Raw genomic sequence first — 17,615 nt, 5'->3', positions numbered from 1 at the left:
AAAAAAAAAAAAAAAAAAAAAAAAAAAAAAAAAAAAAAAAACACATCATAGTAAAACCCATACCTTCTCAGCTTCGCATCGAAGCTAATATGTATTATTGTCAAACAGTTAATCTCAACTATTTAGTTCCTTATCATAATCAATAACTATAGCTGCCAGTTATTATTTCATATGACGCAGTTTTAGTTTTTCTTTTGGTGGGAGAAATTAAGCTTTCTTCTATTCGGTCTGCCTGTATATTTTTCTTCTTCTTTTCTACTCTTGGCGGCAGTTTTCAAGAACATCGCCAATATGTTCTTTTTCTTCCTTCGGGTTAACCGAACGGTTATACAAACCTTGACAAACTCGTTTTTTTGTTAAATTATTGGCTTTTTTTTAACAATATTTACTTAATAATAATTGCTTTTCTATTCAGTGAGAGTTTTAATGTTTACTTTTAATTTAAGAGAAATAAATAATACAAATTTTAGATAAATTTTATTAAATACAATCTATAATATGTACAATTCAATATTAAATCGATGTCCAGCTACATATATATACATTGTTATATCATTGTATTTTACCGGTAAGTACTGTTACTAAATAAGATAAATTTAACTTTTATATATAATATTATATGATTAAATTATATGATAATATTAAGTAGTAGATAGTATATATTAATCAACCAATTTTATTGAGACAGCCGCGAAAACTTTACATAACTTAGCAATACCTAAGATTATTTTATATACTTACATCAAATGTTGTAATATAAATGTTATTACTAGTATTATTAAAAATATAAAAGAGAAATAATATTAAAACAATCATTTAACTGGATTTATTAAAAATACTTCATAATTAGAAATACCAAGTATGTCAAGAAACTTTAAAAAAAGTTGTCTTTTCATAGTTATACTACTCAATGTTGTCACATTATAAAAAAATTTTTTAATTTAAAAATGATATTTTTACTGTGAACAAAACGTTTGTACTAAACCATTCATATCACTTATAATATCTATCTCATATCAGTCAGTCAGATTCGGATATGACCCTTTTTTTGACCGTTTGCCCACTGTTCAGATAAAAAATAGTTTTATTAACTTAGTGTGTAGTATAGGTTGGATTAGGTTATAGGTTATGTATGACACAACATTTTTTAACAAACACTTAATTAATAGCTTAATTTTCATTACATTTTAACTCAGTATTAAACAATAATAAAGTTTGTATAACTTGCAATATTTTTACAGTAATTTCTTTTTAATATTATTCAACATTTTCTAATCACTTTTTTCTGAAGACAATTAATTAAAAATTCATATTCCAAAAAAAAAATTAACTAGTAAAATGTAATCATTTGATCTTTCTTATTTAAATGTCGGCTCATTCTTTCTATTTTTATCTAATAGTAAGTTTAATAAATTTCAAACTATTATATTTTAGAATAATATACTTTTTCCATGTTAAAATTTGAATTGACTATAGCTGATATGCATGCCTAAAATCTGACAATATTCATATATTTTGTTTTGATTTAAATGATTTGTTGTATAAAGTAGCTATAAATAGCCAAAACTCGACATTTCCATTAAGATTTTATTTCATTTTTTTATGTTCAAAATTATGATTTTTCTAGAATCCATTAAATTTAAGCAAATGAAAGATTTAAGTAAATGCTATAATTGAACATAAAGTCAAAATTCATCAAAGCTAAGTATTTCAACACATTTTTTATTTACTATCTTTCCCCGATCTTAAAAAAAAATATTATTATTAATATATAATTACTTTGGCTATTAGAAATATTATGGCTTTTTTAAAAATAAAAATAAATTAATTTTAACAGACTTTTGTTGGTTTTTTGTAAAATTACTCAAAATGAAATAGTACATATATATATATATATATATCTAATAGGCATGTCATTAAGAGAGAATAATGATATATTTTTAAATTATATATTCTTTAATTTGATGTACAACTCAATTTTAAAATAAAGGTAAAACGCGTATTTAAGTTATGACACAAGCAATTGCTAGTGTTATTATTTTAGGGACAACAACACTTGAAAATGAAATTGTTAAAAATGTAAAAATTTGCATAACCAAATGTGTAATAAAGAATAATCAACTTAAAAATATAGAAACACCCTAGACAAATGAAATTCTCAAAAGTTATAAGATTTTTGGGTTTGTATTTCATATTTTATTTACCAACTATATCAATGTTAGTAATTTATTGAAATTAATTTATAACCTTAATATTAGTCTTGTTTAAGCATAGAAAATAAGAAAATTTGTATACTTTCTCAAGGACATTTTTTTAACGGACTTTGAAGGTGTGTGGACGATTTTGTATAAAATCCCGAGAAAACTGAAAAAAAAAATATTATTAGGACAATTTTTCCACGTTTCACTCACAAGTACATATAATACGTCTTTATTTTTTAATCATATAATACATTGACTAAGCATTAATATGAAATAATATAAAATGAAGCATGTATTCGTTACTATGCAAAAAACTACAAAATCGACCATATTTGTCGAAAATTATGTGAACTTTGAACTAATTAGCCTCGATAATTCCTTTAAAACAAGATTTTAAATAATTTTTATTTTTATTTATCGTAAATTAAATTGTATTAACTTTAATTTAAAAATTCAAGTTTTTTGAACATTATCAAAGATTAAAAAGAAAAAATTTGCAAAAATGTATTTCGATGTACAATGACAACTAAAAATATCAACTAAATTGTTTTACAACTATAATTTTAGGGGACATTTTTTCTTTATTACAAAAATTGAGGAGAATTTTTTTTATTTTGCGCAAATAACTTTAACTAGATACGTTTTGTGATCTTACGATGTATCGTTGAGCAAAATCGGTTCAGTAGAATCAAAGTAATGCCACCCAGTCATACAAAAAAAACACGACAGAGTAAAACCAATAGCTTTTCAGTAGCACATGAAGCTATAATTAACCATAAAAATTCTTATAAGTCATAAAAAAATTCTTTTATAACTAAAATTCTTTTTCTTTCTATTTCTATAATTAAAATTCAGGTTGTAAAAATATTGTCCCATTTTGTGTCAAGTAACGCATTACTTTTGCGTTATATTTTAGTACTTAATTATAAAAAAACGGTAGCACAGTGGGGTCGAGGCACAGTATAGACGTGGCATAGATGAGATAAGTATAGATGATATCTGACAGTGATTAAAATCACTATCATAAGAAACGCTTCGATGCAAATCTGTAGATAGTGTTTCCTTTAGAGAAATTGGTGAAATATTTTAAAAGCAACATGAACTCTTATTTCTTTAATTATATCCTGATTAGTAGTTCTTTGATTTTAAAATATAATATATGAATAAATACTAATTATAGTTTTTAAATTTAGTATGAAATTGTGAGGCCAGCTATGATGTATGGTTAATAGTGTTGGGCGGTTGATAAGAAAGTAGAGCAGAGAATAAGTGTAGCAGAGATGAGAATGCTTAGTTGGATGAGTGGAGTGACTAGAGAAGATAGGATAAGGAACGAGCATATAAGAGGAAGTATAGGTGTTGCGTCAATCGTGGATAAGATGACAGAAAATAGACTTAGATTGTTTAGTCATGGTATGAGGAAAGAAGAATCGAAAGCTGTAAGAACAGTTATAGAAATGAATGTTGAAGGAAGAAGAGATAGAGGAAGACCAAAAAAGAGATGGAGGGATGCTATTGAATGCGATTTGAGGACAGCTGATGTGAGCGTAGAAGATGTGGGAGATCGTGTCAAGTGGAATCTTAGGATAAGGGTGCCCGACCCCAAGTAGTTGGGATTAAGGCAAAGAAAAAGAAAAATATTACCAGATATTCCGGTGGCAATTGACATAATATGATTGTTATTTCGGAATGTACAATTTAGCGTTTAGTTGGGTTTAAATAATATAGCGTCAAATCAATTACCTACTCTATCGGTTGTATCTCAATATACACTACACTTTAATGATACAATAAATAAATAAACTCACACATACACACATATGCATTTATAACATTGTGTCTAATGTAAGTATAACATGATAAAAAGTAACCGTAAAATGAAAAAAATGGAATATAAATTTTATTACTCATATTAAATGTAATGTAACTCGAAAAATATTTGTTTAAATGAAAAAATATAAGATTATATTTTTATTTATAATTGTCTTTTAAACAACTTTTGTGCGAAACTTTTTTTTGTAAGTTAAATATTTTTTTTTGAGAAAATTAAGAAAGCTCATATTTTTGAACTTTTGCGAGGATTTAAAAAAAAAGCTCAATTCCAATCTTGAGGACTATTAGTATGTCATTATACATATTTTAATTCAACTTTTAAAAAAACAAAATTTTTTCCGCAATTTTTCCTTTGTTGACTGGCCTAGATGTCAATTTTAAACTTGTAATTGAGCTAAAAGTTATGGTAATATATTCAATTTATTTTACTATAAACTTTCATAAATCTTTATCAAAAATTTTTCATCAACTTTAAAGAACCAAAAAAATAGGTTAAAATTGAAAATTTGGACTGATTATTTTTAACATATTAAAAATCAAATCAGTAATAATTTGAAAACAAATTTTTTTTTCTTTTAATTATTATTTTATATATATAATTAGTAATAATATAAAAAATTAGAAGTGATAGAAATAGTCTACTTGCAGATTTGAAAACAACGCGAAAAGTTGATTTAGAAAAGTATATTTTTGCTTCTGATGAAAGTTCCTTGTAGTCCAGTGCATTTTTTTATAGTAACAAACAGTTTTTATTGAAAATTATTGTATCAAGCCCTTTAAATTTTTATACACGTAAAAGTAAAGCAAAATATAACTTCTTTATTATTTTTATAATTTCTCCGTTTAAATTACAATATTAAATATCAATTTCATACTAAATTTAATAATTATAATTAGTATATATTCAAATATTATATTTTAAAATCAAAGAACTACTAATCATGATATAATTAAAGAAATAAGAGTTGATGTTGCTTTTGGAATAATCCACCAATTGCCTAATTAAAACAAAAAAAAAAAAAGTTTGTTGGGAATTTTTTCTGCTATTCTGCAAAATTACTCCTTCGTTGACTAGAATGAATCATTAAATAGAAAATTTTATGAGAATTAAAACAATGTTATTTTTAAGATTAATATGCAGTCAGAAAGTTTTATAATTATTATTTATTGTAAATTTATCAGAAAAACTCATTATTTTTTGCATTTTTATCGTAATAGAACACTTAAATAGAAATCATAGTAATCATTTCTAAGTAATTTTTGATATTTAAAAAGATTCTACTATTGAAATATCCAGAACTGAATTAATTTTAATGATTTACTTTAACTAAAAAAAAAAAAGTTAATATTTTGAATCCCTCTTGTGGGCAGGTAAAGGGTTAGATTTATAAAAAAAACCAAATGATAGATAAAGACATGCATCTAAATAAAAAAAAATATACTGATTTGGTCATTTTTGATAAAGTTATAACAATTAACAAAGTTATAAGTTTTATACACTGGACTACAAGGAACTTCCATCAGAAACAAAAATATACTATTCTAAATCAACTTTTCGCGATGTTTTAAAATGTGCAATTAGACTTTTTCTATAACTTCTAAGTTTTAATATTATTAAAAAATAGTTTTTACATATAAAAAAAAATAATTAAGAACAAAAAAAATTGTTTTAAATTAATACTGATTTGATATAATATTTAATATTAATTTGATTATTAATAAGTTAAAAATAAGGAAAATGACATATTTAACCAATTTTGTTAATCGTTTAAAGTTGATTGTTGTAAATGTTTATAAAAAAAAAAAAAAATTTATTTTACCATAACTTTTAGCTCAATTGGTAAGTTTGACATTGACATAATTAAATAGAAAATTTTATGACAATTAAAAAAATTGTATCGTTAAGATCAATATGCAGTCAGAAAGTTTTATAATTACTATTTATTGTAAATTTATCAGAAAAGCTCAATATTTTTTTGCATTTTTATGGTAATAGATAACTTAAATAGAAGTAATAGTAATAATTTCCTAGGAACTTTTGTTGTTTGTTGAAAAGATTCTATAATTGAAATATTGAGAACTTAATTAATTTTAATGATTTACTTTAACTAAATGTACCAATCAAAACAAAGTTGTTAAAAAGATTTACTCAATTGAGTTTATTATAAAATTTGATTATATTTGTAAAAATCAATTGTTAATTCAGGAGAAAAAACAATCATTTTTTTTAGAAATGATTTATATAGCAACACGTTAGAAAAAAATTTGAATATTATAGTCTAATAGTAGCACACACAAACAGAGTAATAAAATTATTAAATTACAAAGTAAAATGATTTAATTTTGTAGTTGAAACCTATCATATCAAACTTCATTCGTTAATAAATATTTTGAAAACATTAGAAATTAATGATTTTAATTGTCTTTATGGAGACGATGTAATAACTAACTGTTTAATTGATAAATTAGAATTTTTTTTTCAATTTTTGAGAGTAATATCTTCAACTAGATACGAATTGTAGTAATTTGACGTATTGTTGAAAAAAGTAGGTCAAGTTAGAGCAGAGAAAATAAATGATAGTCACAAAAAAATATCTTCTCGGCTTTGCATCGAAGCGAAAACTTAAAATATAGTAAAATAATTTTAATACGAATAAGAAATTTCTTCTTGCAAGGGGCGACTAAAGTGATGGGATCCTTGATCTTTATTGAAGTTATTGAATCTAAATGTGATAAAAATCAAACGAGTTAAAATTTATACTAACTTAAAAAGAATTAAGAAAAAATGCAAAAAATTCATTGCCATATGCGGGTTGGAACCTCGTACCCCAAGCGTGTAAAACATAAATTTTACCAACTCGGCAACCGTACGTTGCTTCCGGCGGTTGAAAAATTGGCTATTTAAGCTAGTTCAAATTTCAAAGTTATTTTTCTCGACTTAAAAGAAACAAACATATTTAAATAAGTTTAACTATCTATACTATATCAATTTTAATTTATATAATATTTATGAAAATCTGTACTCCCCTTGTCAGGTATTTTAAAATAAAATAAAATACAAAACCCAGAATTTTAACACAAAAATAGCATATTTTTGCATACGGTAGTCATTTTTACCATGAAGACAAATCCAGAGGTCAAATTTTTTTTTTTCACATTAAAGTATATTACATAAGCTTTAATTTAAGATATATTTAAAAGTGTCAGTATTTCCGGAATACTTTCAAAAATTAAATTGAAAATATCGTAGTAACAATACGCATGTTTAAAGTTTTGACCCCCCTTGTTAAAGGGGTATGATCCGATTTACAAAAAAAGCGTGCCAGATGAAAGGGGTATATAAATATTTATTATAAAAAAATAATAATATTGATCCATACATTTTTCCAAAAGTTATATAAAATATAAATTAAATAATATAACATATAAAATCGAGATTTTTTTCACGGAAATCGTACGTTTTTCTTTAACTTTGATGTCCGTTTTCACCACGAAGACAAGTCCAGAGGTCAAATTTTTTTTTTTCAAATTAAAGTATATTACATAAGCTTTAATTTAAGATATATATAAAAGTGTCAGTATTTCCGGAATACTTTCAAAAATTAAATTGAAAATATCTTAGTAACAATACGCATGTTTAAAGTTTTGACCCCCCTTGTTAAAGGGGTATGATCCGATTTACAAAAAAAGCGTGCCAGATGAAAGGGGTATATAAATATTTATTATAAAAAAATAATAATATTGATCCATACATTTTTCCAAAAGTTATATAAAATATAAATTAAATAATATAACATATAAAATCGAGATTTTTTTCACGGAAATCGTACGTTTTTCTTTAACTTTGATGTCCGTTTTCACCACGAAGACAAGTCCAGAGGTCAAATTTTTTTTTTTCAAATTAAAGTATATTACATAAGCTTTAATTTAAGATATATATAAAAGTGTCAGTCTTTCCGGAACATTTTCAAAAGTTAAGTTGAAAAAGTTCTACTTTCTATACGCATTTTAAAAGGTTTGCACCCCCCCTGTATAAAGGGAAATGGTCCGATTTTAAAAAAAAGTATGTCGAATGAAAGAAGTATATATAAAGTATTTATCATTAAAGAATAAAGTTGATTCATGCATTTTTTAAAAAGTTATAGCAACATAATGTTAAAAAATGTAAAATATAATATCAAGAATTTTTTCACAAAAATAGCATATTTTTGCATACGGTAGTCATTTTCACCATGAAGACAAGTCCAGAGGTCAAATTTTTTTTTTTCAAATTAAAGTATATTACATTAGCTTTAATTTAAGGTATATATAAAATTGTCAGTCTTTCCGGAACATTTTCAAAAGTTAAGTTGAAAAAGTTAATTTTTTGTAAAAAAGTTACCATTTTGAAACCCCATCCTTTGGGCTGTTAAAGGGTCAAATGTTCACAAAAATATATAAAATGATAGGTAATTATCTAAGGTATCTATAAAAAAAAAAATTATATTGATTCGGTCATTTTTAAAAAAGTTATGGCAATTTTAAGTAAAAAAAATTGAAAAAATATCGAAAATTAGCGATTTTTAAATTTGTAATTTTTTGGGGGATTTCCCCCGTTTACGGGGAACGAGGGAATTTTTTTCAATTTTTGAGGGTAATGTCTTCGACTAGATACGATTTGTGATCTTTTGACATATTGTTCATCAAAATCGGTCCAGCGAGAGCTGAGATTGAGCGTTCACAGACACAAAAAAAAAAAAAAATAAATAAAAAAAAAAACACATCATAGTAAAATTAATACCTTCTCAGCTTCGCATCGAAGCTAAAATAATTCATTGAATCTTAATTTATTATAAGTTTATTATTTTACTTAAAGAAATATCTTATAATTTAAATTCTGTTATTGTTGTAGACTATCTATATATTTTTTTTAATTTATCCTGTTAAAAATATATTGATTTATCATCTTAAAATCAATATGATATAACTTAATTAAAGTATAAATTAACACGTATCAATTATTTTATTGTAATTTATGTTATTAATTTTTATTTTTAAATCAATTCTTCTCTCATGCCATAGTGTTTGTATATGTTTTGTTACTTATCTAATTGTAAATCAAAGAATGATAGGTATGTTATTAATTTATAATATTAATCAGCATCTTATCTTTTACATAAAATTAGACCAAAGTACTGTTAAACATTTTAAGTGGTATGATAAAAATAAATGTTTTTCATCAAGTTCGAAGAAATAGATTTATTTTACTTAATAGAAATATCGATATATTATACTTCTGACTAAGACTACTGGACTAATTGTACTAAGAATAGTGTGTTACTATTAGTTAATGAGTTGACTATTAAATTATTTTGAGAATAATAAACTCTCGATTCAGTGACGTAATTATGGTATGGGATTTTGGATAGAGGAATACAAATAAGAAAATTTTTCTAAAAGTACGATTTTCTTAAATTTAAAAAAATATATACTTAATCAGAAAATAATGTATATTAAAAGAAAGATAACATTGCTGGATAATTGAAAATCATACAATGGCGATAATCTCTTAAGTAGTGGTGGCTCAACAGGGAGGGCGCTCCTCTTAAACTATCGATAGGCAAGCCCAAATTTCTCTGACTGGCTGTGTGATTCGTAGTTTCCCTTTCATTTCGGTAATTACCATTACCAATAGAAAGTGTATACGATAACTAAGCATTGAAAATTAAACAATTTTCGAAGAAGTAGAGTAATTGAAATATGAATTTTGCATTTTTAAATGTTATTAACACGTAAAAGCACGTATTGATTTTTTTCCCTGATTATAATTTAATTATAATTATCGACAAATATATTTTTACTATATTCGATAAGTAAACAATTCGTACTAGACAAGCAATTAAGTAATAAAATTTTCAAAATAGTTATTTAGCGAGTTATATTTTTGCGCTACCGTTGAATAAATTTGAATATTTTCTTGTTCCTAAATACTCAAAAATTTTATAATAAAACATATTTTGTTTAGTTTATTTTTTCGTCCAAAACTATTTGTTTAATAAATAAATATACCAATTTAACTATTCAAAATTGTATTATATTTAATTTCTTTTAAATCATTGAGAATAGTAACAAAAACTCATAATATACTACTCCTTCATAAACGCATTGTTAACTGAATCACATCATAACAAAATTATTATTTCATTTTACTTAAAATAATAAAATAACATTAACAATAATTTATTGTCAATATTTGATGAGAAAGGTACAAAGCTTGTCAGCAAGTTATTATTAACCAGTGGTAAAATTATTACTTTCGGTGTAATTTAAAAGATTTTAAGTCTAAAGTTATAAGTTTAAGAGGTAGGAGGGTTTAAAACCGGTATCAAAATCTATTAATACATCGATATAAACCAGAAAAATCAATATTGAAAACAAAATCATAATTGAAATCAATATTATTTGATATCGTATAAAAACCAGTATTTGATATCAAAACAATATACGTAATGTAGTAAAATTATTTGAGGCAGCTAAATTAAATTTTACCCTCTACAAAAAATAATTGTATAAAATAGTGCATATAATTGTGTTATATTTCTTAATATAATTGAGAGGCTTAATTATAAATAAGGGGTTAAATCAAAACCATAATAAATATTAATCGTTAATTAAAAAAAATATAAGTTTTGATAAAATATGTTAATGTCATATTTCATAATATAGATGAGCAAATACATAAAAAATTACTTTTATTTTAATATTAGTATTGACAAAGGCAATTTTTTTTTTTAGTGACTTTAAAAAAAGTAGTAACAGATACAAAAATAAATAAATAAACACATAATGGTAAAATTAATACCTTCTCTGTTTTGCATCGAAGCCAAAAAAAAAAATAAAAATCGTTTTTAATTTGAATTCAAAACTTTTGATAAATTGATAAAAATAATTGATAAATTTCATATTAATTTAAAGATCTGATTTTTTTAAAAATTAAAAGTGTGAAAATCTATTAATTTATAAATTGAGAGGATAACTTATGTTAAATTTAATTTCTTAATAATTTTAAGTGAAATAAATATCCTCCTCCTTAAGTCCATCTTCCAAAAACGGAAATTTGGTGACGCATCAATTAACGGTGGCAAAAATCCCTTTCCAAAGCTCACGGTTTTCTGCCAATCGAATGGTGTCTCCCAGAGAATAGCCAGTGATGGTCTTGATCTGATATCATTAAATATAGCGAAATAAATATAGTGGCACTGATATCATTTACGCTATAGGTTTTAAACAATTATAACATTTTTTTTTATAAAAGTGGTCGATTTTGTGTAAATTTTCTTTCGTTCTCAATATCTATTTATATTTGCATATAATTATTTTACATCATGTATAGCTCATTCTAAAATCTGAACAACTTAGAAAGTCAATCTAATTTTTTCTGCACATTTGCATCGAAGCATTTTATGATAACGATTTAAATCATTGTCATATTATAAATATACATTGTTGTACACAATGTTATGTTCTTTCTATGCTGGATTCCAAATGTCATGGGTGTTTTTCTCATTAAGGTAATTTAGTTGGTAAATTTATCATCAATAGTCAGTAAAAGTTATTCCACCACCCTCTAAAAATTATCTTTAGGATCAGGGCCAAACTTAAATGTCAATAGCCCAGAGAGGTAATAATTGAGACGGTCCAACTCATTTAAAATATTTGTATCACTTCATAGCAAGAAATGAACAAAAAAAGTCAAAAATAAATTTTAAAAACTGAATTACGGTAATTTTCATAACGATCTTCGTCGCTTTTATCTAATATTGTTCTAAGTCGTTGTTTAAGTTAAATGACGTTTATCACATTTAAAATTGAACTAGTAGTGCAGTAATTAACAATTATAAAGTACCTAGTGGTACTTTAGAGGTTCGAATTATTTTTAGCATTTTTTTTCCAATTGAAAAATAATGAGCTATTTGAACAAATTGAATATAATGATTTTTCACTAGATATCTTCTTTTCTTAAAGATAATCTCAAATTATCCTAAAATTATTTACAGCTAATGTACGAATAGTTCAACAATATGTATTCACATTCAGATCGAAACTTAATTTATTAATCCAATTTACTTATAATCATCAGATACTACAAGCACATTTTTAGATATTTTTTTTTGGAATAAAATATTGAAAATTTTTATTGTTCAAAATTCATCTAAAAGTACTATTTTTAGTAAAAATCGTGCCCTATCATGCATTTTAAAGGATTAAACTTCTTACAAATACGCCCCTGCGATATAGATTATTCTTCAACAAATTTTTTAATTTAAAAAATACTTGACGAATTCCTAATTAAAAATTTGTAAAAATATTTCAACTTAGTATTAAAATATAAATAGACCACCCTGTTTTATAAAACAAAGTTCTTATAAATCACATAAAGTTTAATGCAAATTCAATCAAATTTTTGGAACTGCTCATTATATGTAAATCCAACCTAACCCACTCCCCTAAACTTTTTTATATAATCATATATAAAATTTGAAGGGGAATGACCCTCCAATTGTCGTTTATGATCACGTGATTTGAAATCTGGTACCGAATTTCATATTAATAATTATATTCAAAAACACAATCTATGATATATAACATAGCTTAAACAGCCTTTATAAAAAATAGTTTTAGCACATTTTAAATTAACAGAATTTTTTTAGGAACAGTATATTGTAGTACTATTGTTCCTCCAGATATCAACCCAACACCACCATTAGAATTTCCAACAGAAGGGCAAAATTTAAAAATTATTCAAGCGATTTCATTAATTGATACATTAACAAATGATTTATCAAACTCTCCAGTACTTTACTTTAGTAATCCAGAACTCAATACAACTTCTAACAAATCACAAGAAGAAAATATCAGGATTACTAGTCATGTGCATACTCTCCAAATCAATGAATTAAATATTTCAAAAAACTGTACTAGAAATATTATCAATAGTAATTTATTCAGTAACAATGCAACATCCATTCTATTTATCTTTGCTGGTTTTTTAATCGCTATAATGAGTTTTCTTACAGTCATCGTATTATATACAAAAAAAATTAAAACGTAAGTAATACTTTTAAATTATTTTATATAGTTTTTTTTTTTTATGGAATTAATATATATACATTAATATATATTAATGTATATTTAATACACTATTAAATGGAAATTTTAATTTGAAACATAAAAATACAATAATGAGAAAACAAAATGTTATTCATATTAATTTTTCTTAAATAATTAGTTTAGTTTTATTAAAAAATATTCTATTAATTTGACTTTAATGTTGCTTATGTAATAATTTGTACACTAAATATCAATTTTAGTTTTTTTGAATTTATAAAAAAAATTAATTTTGATTTTGGCTCAATAAAACACTATTGGTACATACATTTGTACCAATAATGAATAATATTCTACATTACTATTATCAAAACTAGTAACATGAACCTCATAAAATAATGTTTTTGGGCAACACGCTAGGTCTAAATGTAGTAGCAATGTATAATTAAAGTTTTATATTTTAGAAAAAAATTGTCAGTCAAAGAAATATTGGTGGTGGAATGTAAAGAATTTATAATTAATAATTCAATTCATCAAGTGTAACATGAATAAATGTTTTAATATTAATAAATTTAAAGAAATACACATAAATAAATGCAAAAAAAAAAATGTTTTTTTTTCATTTGAACATTGTTAACAACTATTAAACAAACTAAAATAAGGTAAAATATTTGTTTTATCTAGTTATTTAGAATTAAATCCTCTATTTATTATTTTTTACTATCAATGGACCAACATTATCTTGACACAATTTATTGTATACATTATGAGCACCATCACATAAAGGAAATTTTGAACTTCTCCAGCAACGGCAGAATGCAGTACTGTCACCAAGCTCTTCAATAGCAAATACATCAGCTACTTTAGAAGACTCCTTTTTAATAGAAGGATTAACAGGCTGAAAAACAATAATATAATTATTTCTATATAATTTACTAAAATTATTGTTTAATAGGTTACCGATTAATAGTTTTTAATAACAATTAAAAATTTATTATAAATTATATAATTTTTAAATTAATCAAACTATTAGGTGTGTAACTAAGTTCTCGCCGTTTTTTTTTTTTTTAATGTAACATTATTTTGAAAAAATATTTGCATATATATTATTCAAAGTATTGTCCATCGTTAGCTATAACTTTTTCCCATCTTTCTGTCAGAGCTCAAATACTATTACGATAAAAGTGTTCATCTTTTAGAGCTAGCTATGAATGAAGCCAATTTTCAATGTCGTCAAATGAGTGGAACTGCTGATCAGCCAGACCATGTGCTATTAAACAAAACAAGTAATAATTGTTGGCACAATATCTGGAGAATATGGTGGTTTGGGTAGGACTTCCCATTTGAGCGTTTCTATGTAGGTTTTAACGGATTTAGCAACATGAAGCCAAGCGTTGTCTCGCAGTAGAATTACTTTTTTGTTCCTCTACTAGTATTGTGTTTGTTTTTAGCACAGTGCTCAGCTTAGTCATATCAATTGAAATCTATACCATTCCCCAGTGATGGTTTCATTCAGTTTTAACAGTTCATAATAAATAATATCGACCTAGTTCCACTAAATACACAGCATGTATATTTGGCTGAGCCGACGATTTAGAAGCATGGCCGGGCAGTCCCCATGACTTTCTTTTCTTTGAGTTGCTGTAATAAATCCGTTTTTGAACACCAGTATGATGGGAAGAAGAAAACTTTTCCTTTTTTGCCGCTGCTGGTACATTTGTTCACAAGCGAAAAAACATCGCTTATTGTCCTTTGGCTTCAAATCGTAGGGAACCAAAGTTCATTGTTTTTGAATTATTTCCAACATGCAATCACTTAGAAATAGCGTAGTGGGTAACTTTAAATACTAAAGCAAAGTGTTCCTGCATTTGGCATGGATCCTCATCAAGTAATGCTACCAATGCACTGTTTTTTAAAGGTTTTCGGCCTTCCTTCACACAGACACTTGCCATTTTTAAAGCAATGAAACCGATCACAGCACATTGTTGTTACACTTAAAGCAGCATTTCCATAAACTTTTTTTAACTCTCGATGTGCTTCATCCACAATTTTGTTTGAATAAAATAAAAAAAGTAACATCTCTCGTAAATAACGATTATTTGGCACATAAAATTTAAAGTATATGACACCACAATAAAATCACTAATGTGTCAAAGAGATTTGTTTAGCATATGTCTCAGCTTGGTTCATAAAACCCAAAACCAACCCAAATGTTATAGATATGTCAAATTTAGCTAGCACTTATTTCTATTGACAAATAGCGAAAACTTAGTTGTGCACCTAATAAAAAAAGTTTATTTTTCAAGACAAAGGATTTTTGCAAATTACATAAACAACACTATATAACAAAAATAATTCCTATAACAATAACTTCATGGAACATCTTAGTATAACCAAATAATTGTGGTATACATGATAGTTATATCTAGCAGTTTTTTTTTTCTGAAAGATAATTATTAGAATAATAGAATTTGATTAATTATAAGACTGTGATTAAACTTATGTATTATAATCAATTCCTTAGAAATCATCAATTGTATCATTATTTATTTTTTTTTTTTTTTTACAACCGTTAAATTGGTTAATACCATTGGTATATCCTGGGGAAATTTAAGTGCAGTAGTTTGCCGTTACCTTCTGCACTGGGAACATGGTGCTTTTCACCACTGTAGAAACACACGCATGGTCACCCATCCATTCATCTACAGTAGTAGGCACAGCTTAACACTAGAGTTTTGTCAACAACTAGTGTGACCGCGGTGCAACACCACACCCCTGAATCATTATTAATTACTCTTAATTATTTTAACAAAAACCGTAATTAAGTTTTTAATATTGATAATTTTTTGAATGTTGGTTAACTATTACATTAATTATCATTATTTTATATATTTAAAAAGAAATCATATACAGTGTCTACCGTAATTTAGTAATTTAACTATAAAAACTAATAATTAAATTAGTAAATGGTGTGTTCCTGTATACTCAAAATTAACAAAAAATTGTACTTTCCTGTTTATTACACTAAGCTCTCCAATTCTGTTTAATGAAATAGGATCTTTAAAATAAATCTAGGCACTGAAATTAATTCAGTTTTTTTTAATTTTAATAATATTTAATTAGTTAATTGACCTATATTCAATTATTTTCTAGAATTTGTAAGGTTAATAATTAACCTCAAAAATTTGTATACTTATACATATAACTTTATAAGACTGAAACTAATTTTGGTTTTATAAAGTTTTAAAACTAAAATTAACCAAAATATTTTTTTTCTATTTTTGAACTTTAAAAAAGTCAAATATGTTCAATTAAGGTTATAAATGCTTTGGATTTTACAATTATTTTTTCAACAAGTCCTAAAAAAAAATTTACAATAGATAAATTAATTTACTATATATATAAAAAATGACTGAAAACCGAATTATTTCAGTTTCTAGTATTTCTTTAAAAAATACATCATAATTAACTTATTACTTTATAAATCTGGAGTAGTAGCGTAGTAAATTCATTGATTCATTAAAATTAACCTTTTTTTAATTTTATATCATAATAAATTTAAATTTCAAATATTTTTAAGTTAGCAGGTAAATTTAAATATAATACTCACACTTCTTGGACAAACAAATCTATATGAAATGTAACATACACCACCAACTGTAGCATAAAATGGAATCAATTTTACGATATCAGAAACTAAAATTAAAGAAAATCATATAATAATTATGGTATCATCAATTTACTCAGAATACAATGCAAGAAACATACTTCCTAATTTGAAAATACCAGTAAATGAATTTGGTAATGGCAAATTTGCTAAATAATTAGCTAAATGAACTTTGATTAAATTAGAGCTTGCTTCCATTGTTGGATAAATTTTAATTCAAATGTTATTTGGTTAGCTAAAGTCACAAAACTCGACAGAGTAAAATTGTTACCTAAATTTAGAATGATTTATGTAATAGTTATACTTTTATTCTATACTTACACAATTTTTTCTTTTCTGTAGTTTAAAATTTTATCGATTAGCTCTTAATAAACTAAAATCTAGAATATTAGTTTGAAATTAACCTAACCAATTCTTTAGGTTTTACCTTACGCTTATCTAATGCGTACTTGTCAGTGTTGCTCTTACAGGTTTGAAGGTTACTTTTAACTATAATATATAATAAATCATTGATAATAGTAATCTAAAACTATTGAATGGTACGAGTGTTATAGTTATCAAATGCTGGCGAAAGGAAAAGTCAAAATTCCATTATTTTATTATTGTTATTTAAGATGTGTAAAATATAAATCAGAATAAAAAAAAATATGTCAAAATTTTCATAAATTCTTCAAATATAATAAAATGGAAATAAGCATTTAATTATATGTTTAAATAATAAACTATGTTACTAGCAAATATATAGATGTTTGCTTTACAAATAAAACGCGCAGCTGTTATAAGTTGGTAGCACTAGAATTTTATCTTTCAGTAAAGTTTCAGCTGAT

The 17,615-nt window shown here is 24.7% G+C and overlaps 2 protein-coding genes across 4 annotated transcripts; one reads left to right on the top strand and one right to left on the bottom strand.

The window, feature by feature from the left end:
* The first annotated feature begins 222 nt into the window (after positions 1-222).
* Positions 223-13,713, top strand: LOC126893810 (uncharacterized). 2 transcript variants are annotated; one of them, XM_050664328.1, is made up of 3 exons: positions 223-568; positions 12,758-13,121; positions 13,586-13,713. In XM_050664328.1, exons 1-3 carry the CDS (start codon positions 499-501, stop codon positions 13,662-13,664), a joined length of 513 nt encoding a protein of 170 aa, XP_050520285.1. In that variant the 5' UTR covers positions 223-498; the 3' UTR covers positions 13,665-13,713. The 2 variants fall into 2 exon arrangements, with proteins under 2 accessions (XP_050520285.1, XP_050520283.1); XM_050664326.1 differs by having other exon boundaries at positions 235-568; positions 12,725-13,121.
* Positions 13,660-17,270, bottom strand: LOC126893819 (CDGSH iron-sulfur domain-containing protein 2 homolog). 2 transcript variants are annotated; one of them, XM_050664337.1, is made up of 4 exons: positions 17,110-17,270; positions 16,890-17,023; positions 16,732-16,817; positions 13,660-14,019 (listed from the first exon to the last, which is right to left on the bottom strand). In XM_050664337.1, the coding sequence occupies exons 2-4, from the start codon at positions 16,984-16,986 to the stop codon at positions 13,825-13,827; spliced, it is 378 nt and encodes a 125-aa protein (XP_050520294.1). In that variant the 5' UTR covers positions 16,987-17,023; positions 17,110-17,270; the 3' UTR covers positions 13,660-13,824. The 2 variants fall into 2 exon arrangements, with proteins under 2 accessions (XP_050520294.1, XP_050520296.1); XM_050664339.1 differs by having other exon boundaries at positions 16,890-17,260.
* Positions 17,271-17,615: the final 345 nt, after the last annotated feature.

This window comes from Daktulosphaira vitifoliae, unplaced genomic scaffold (assembly GCF_025091365.1).
Source record: "Daktulosphaira vitifoliae isolate Bord-2020 unplaced genomic scaffold, ASM2509136v1 Scaffold_1, whole genome shotgun sequence".
In the NCBI taxonomy this organism is placed as follows: Eukaryota; Metazoa; Arthropoda; class Insecta; order Hemiptera; family Phylloxeridae; genus Daktulosphaira; species Daktulosphaira vitifoliae.
This window is presented reverse-complemented; position numbering and strand designations above follow the sequence as displayed.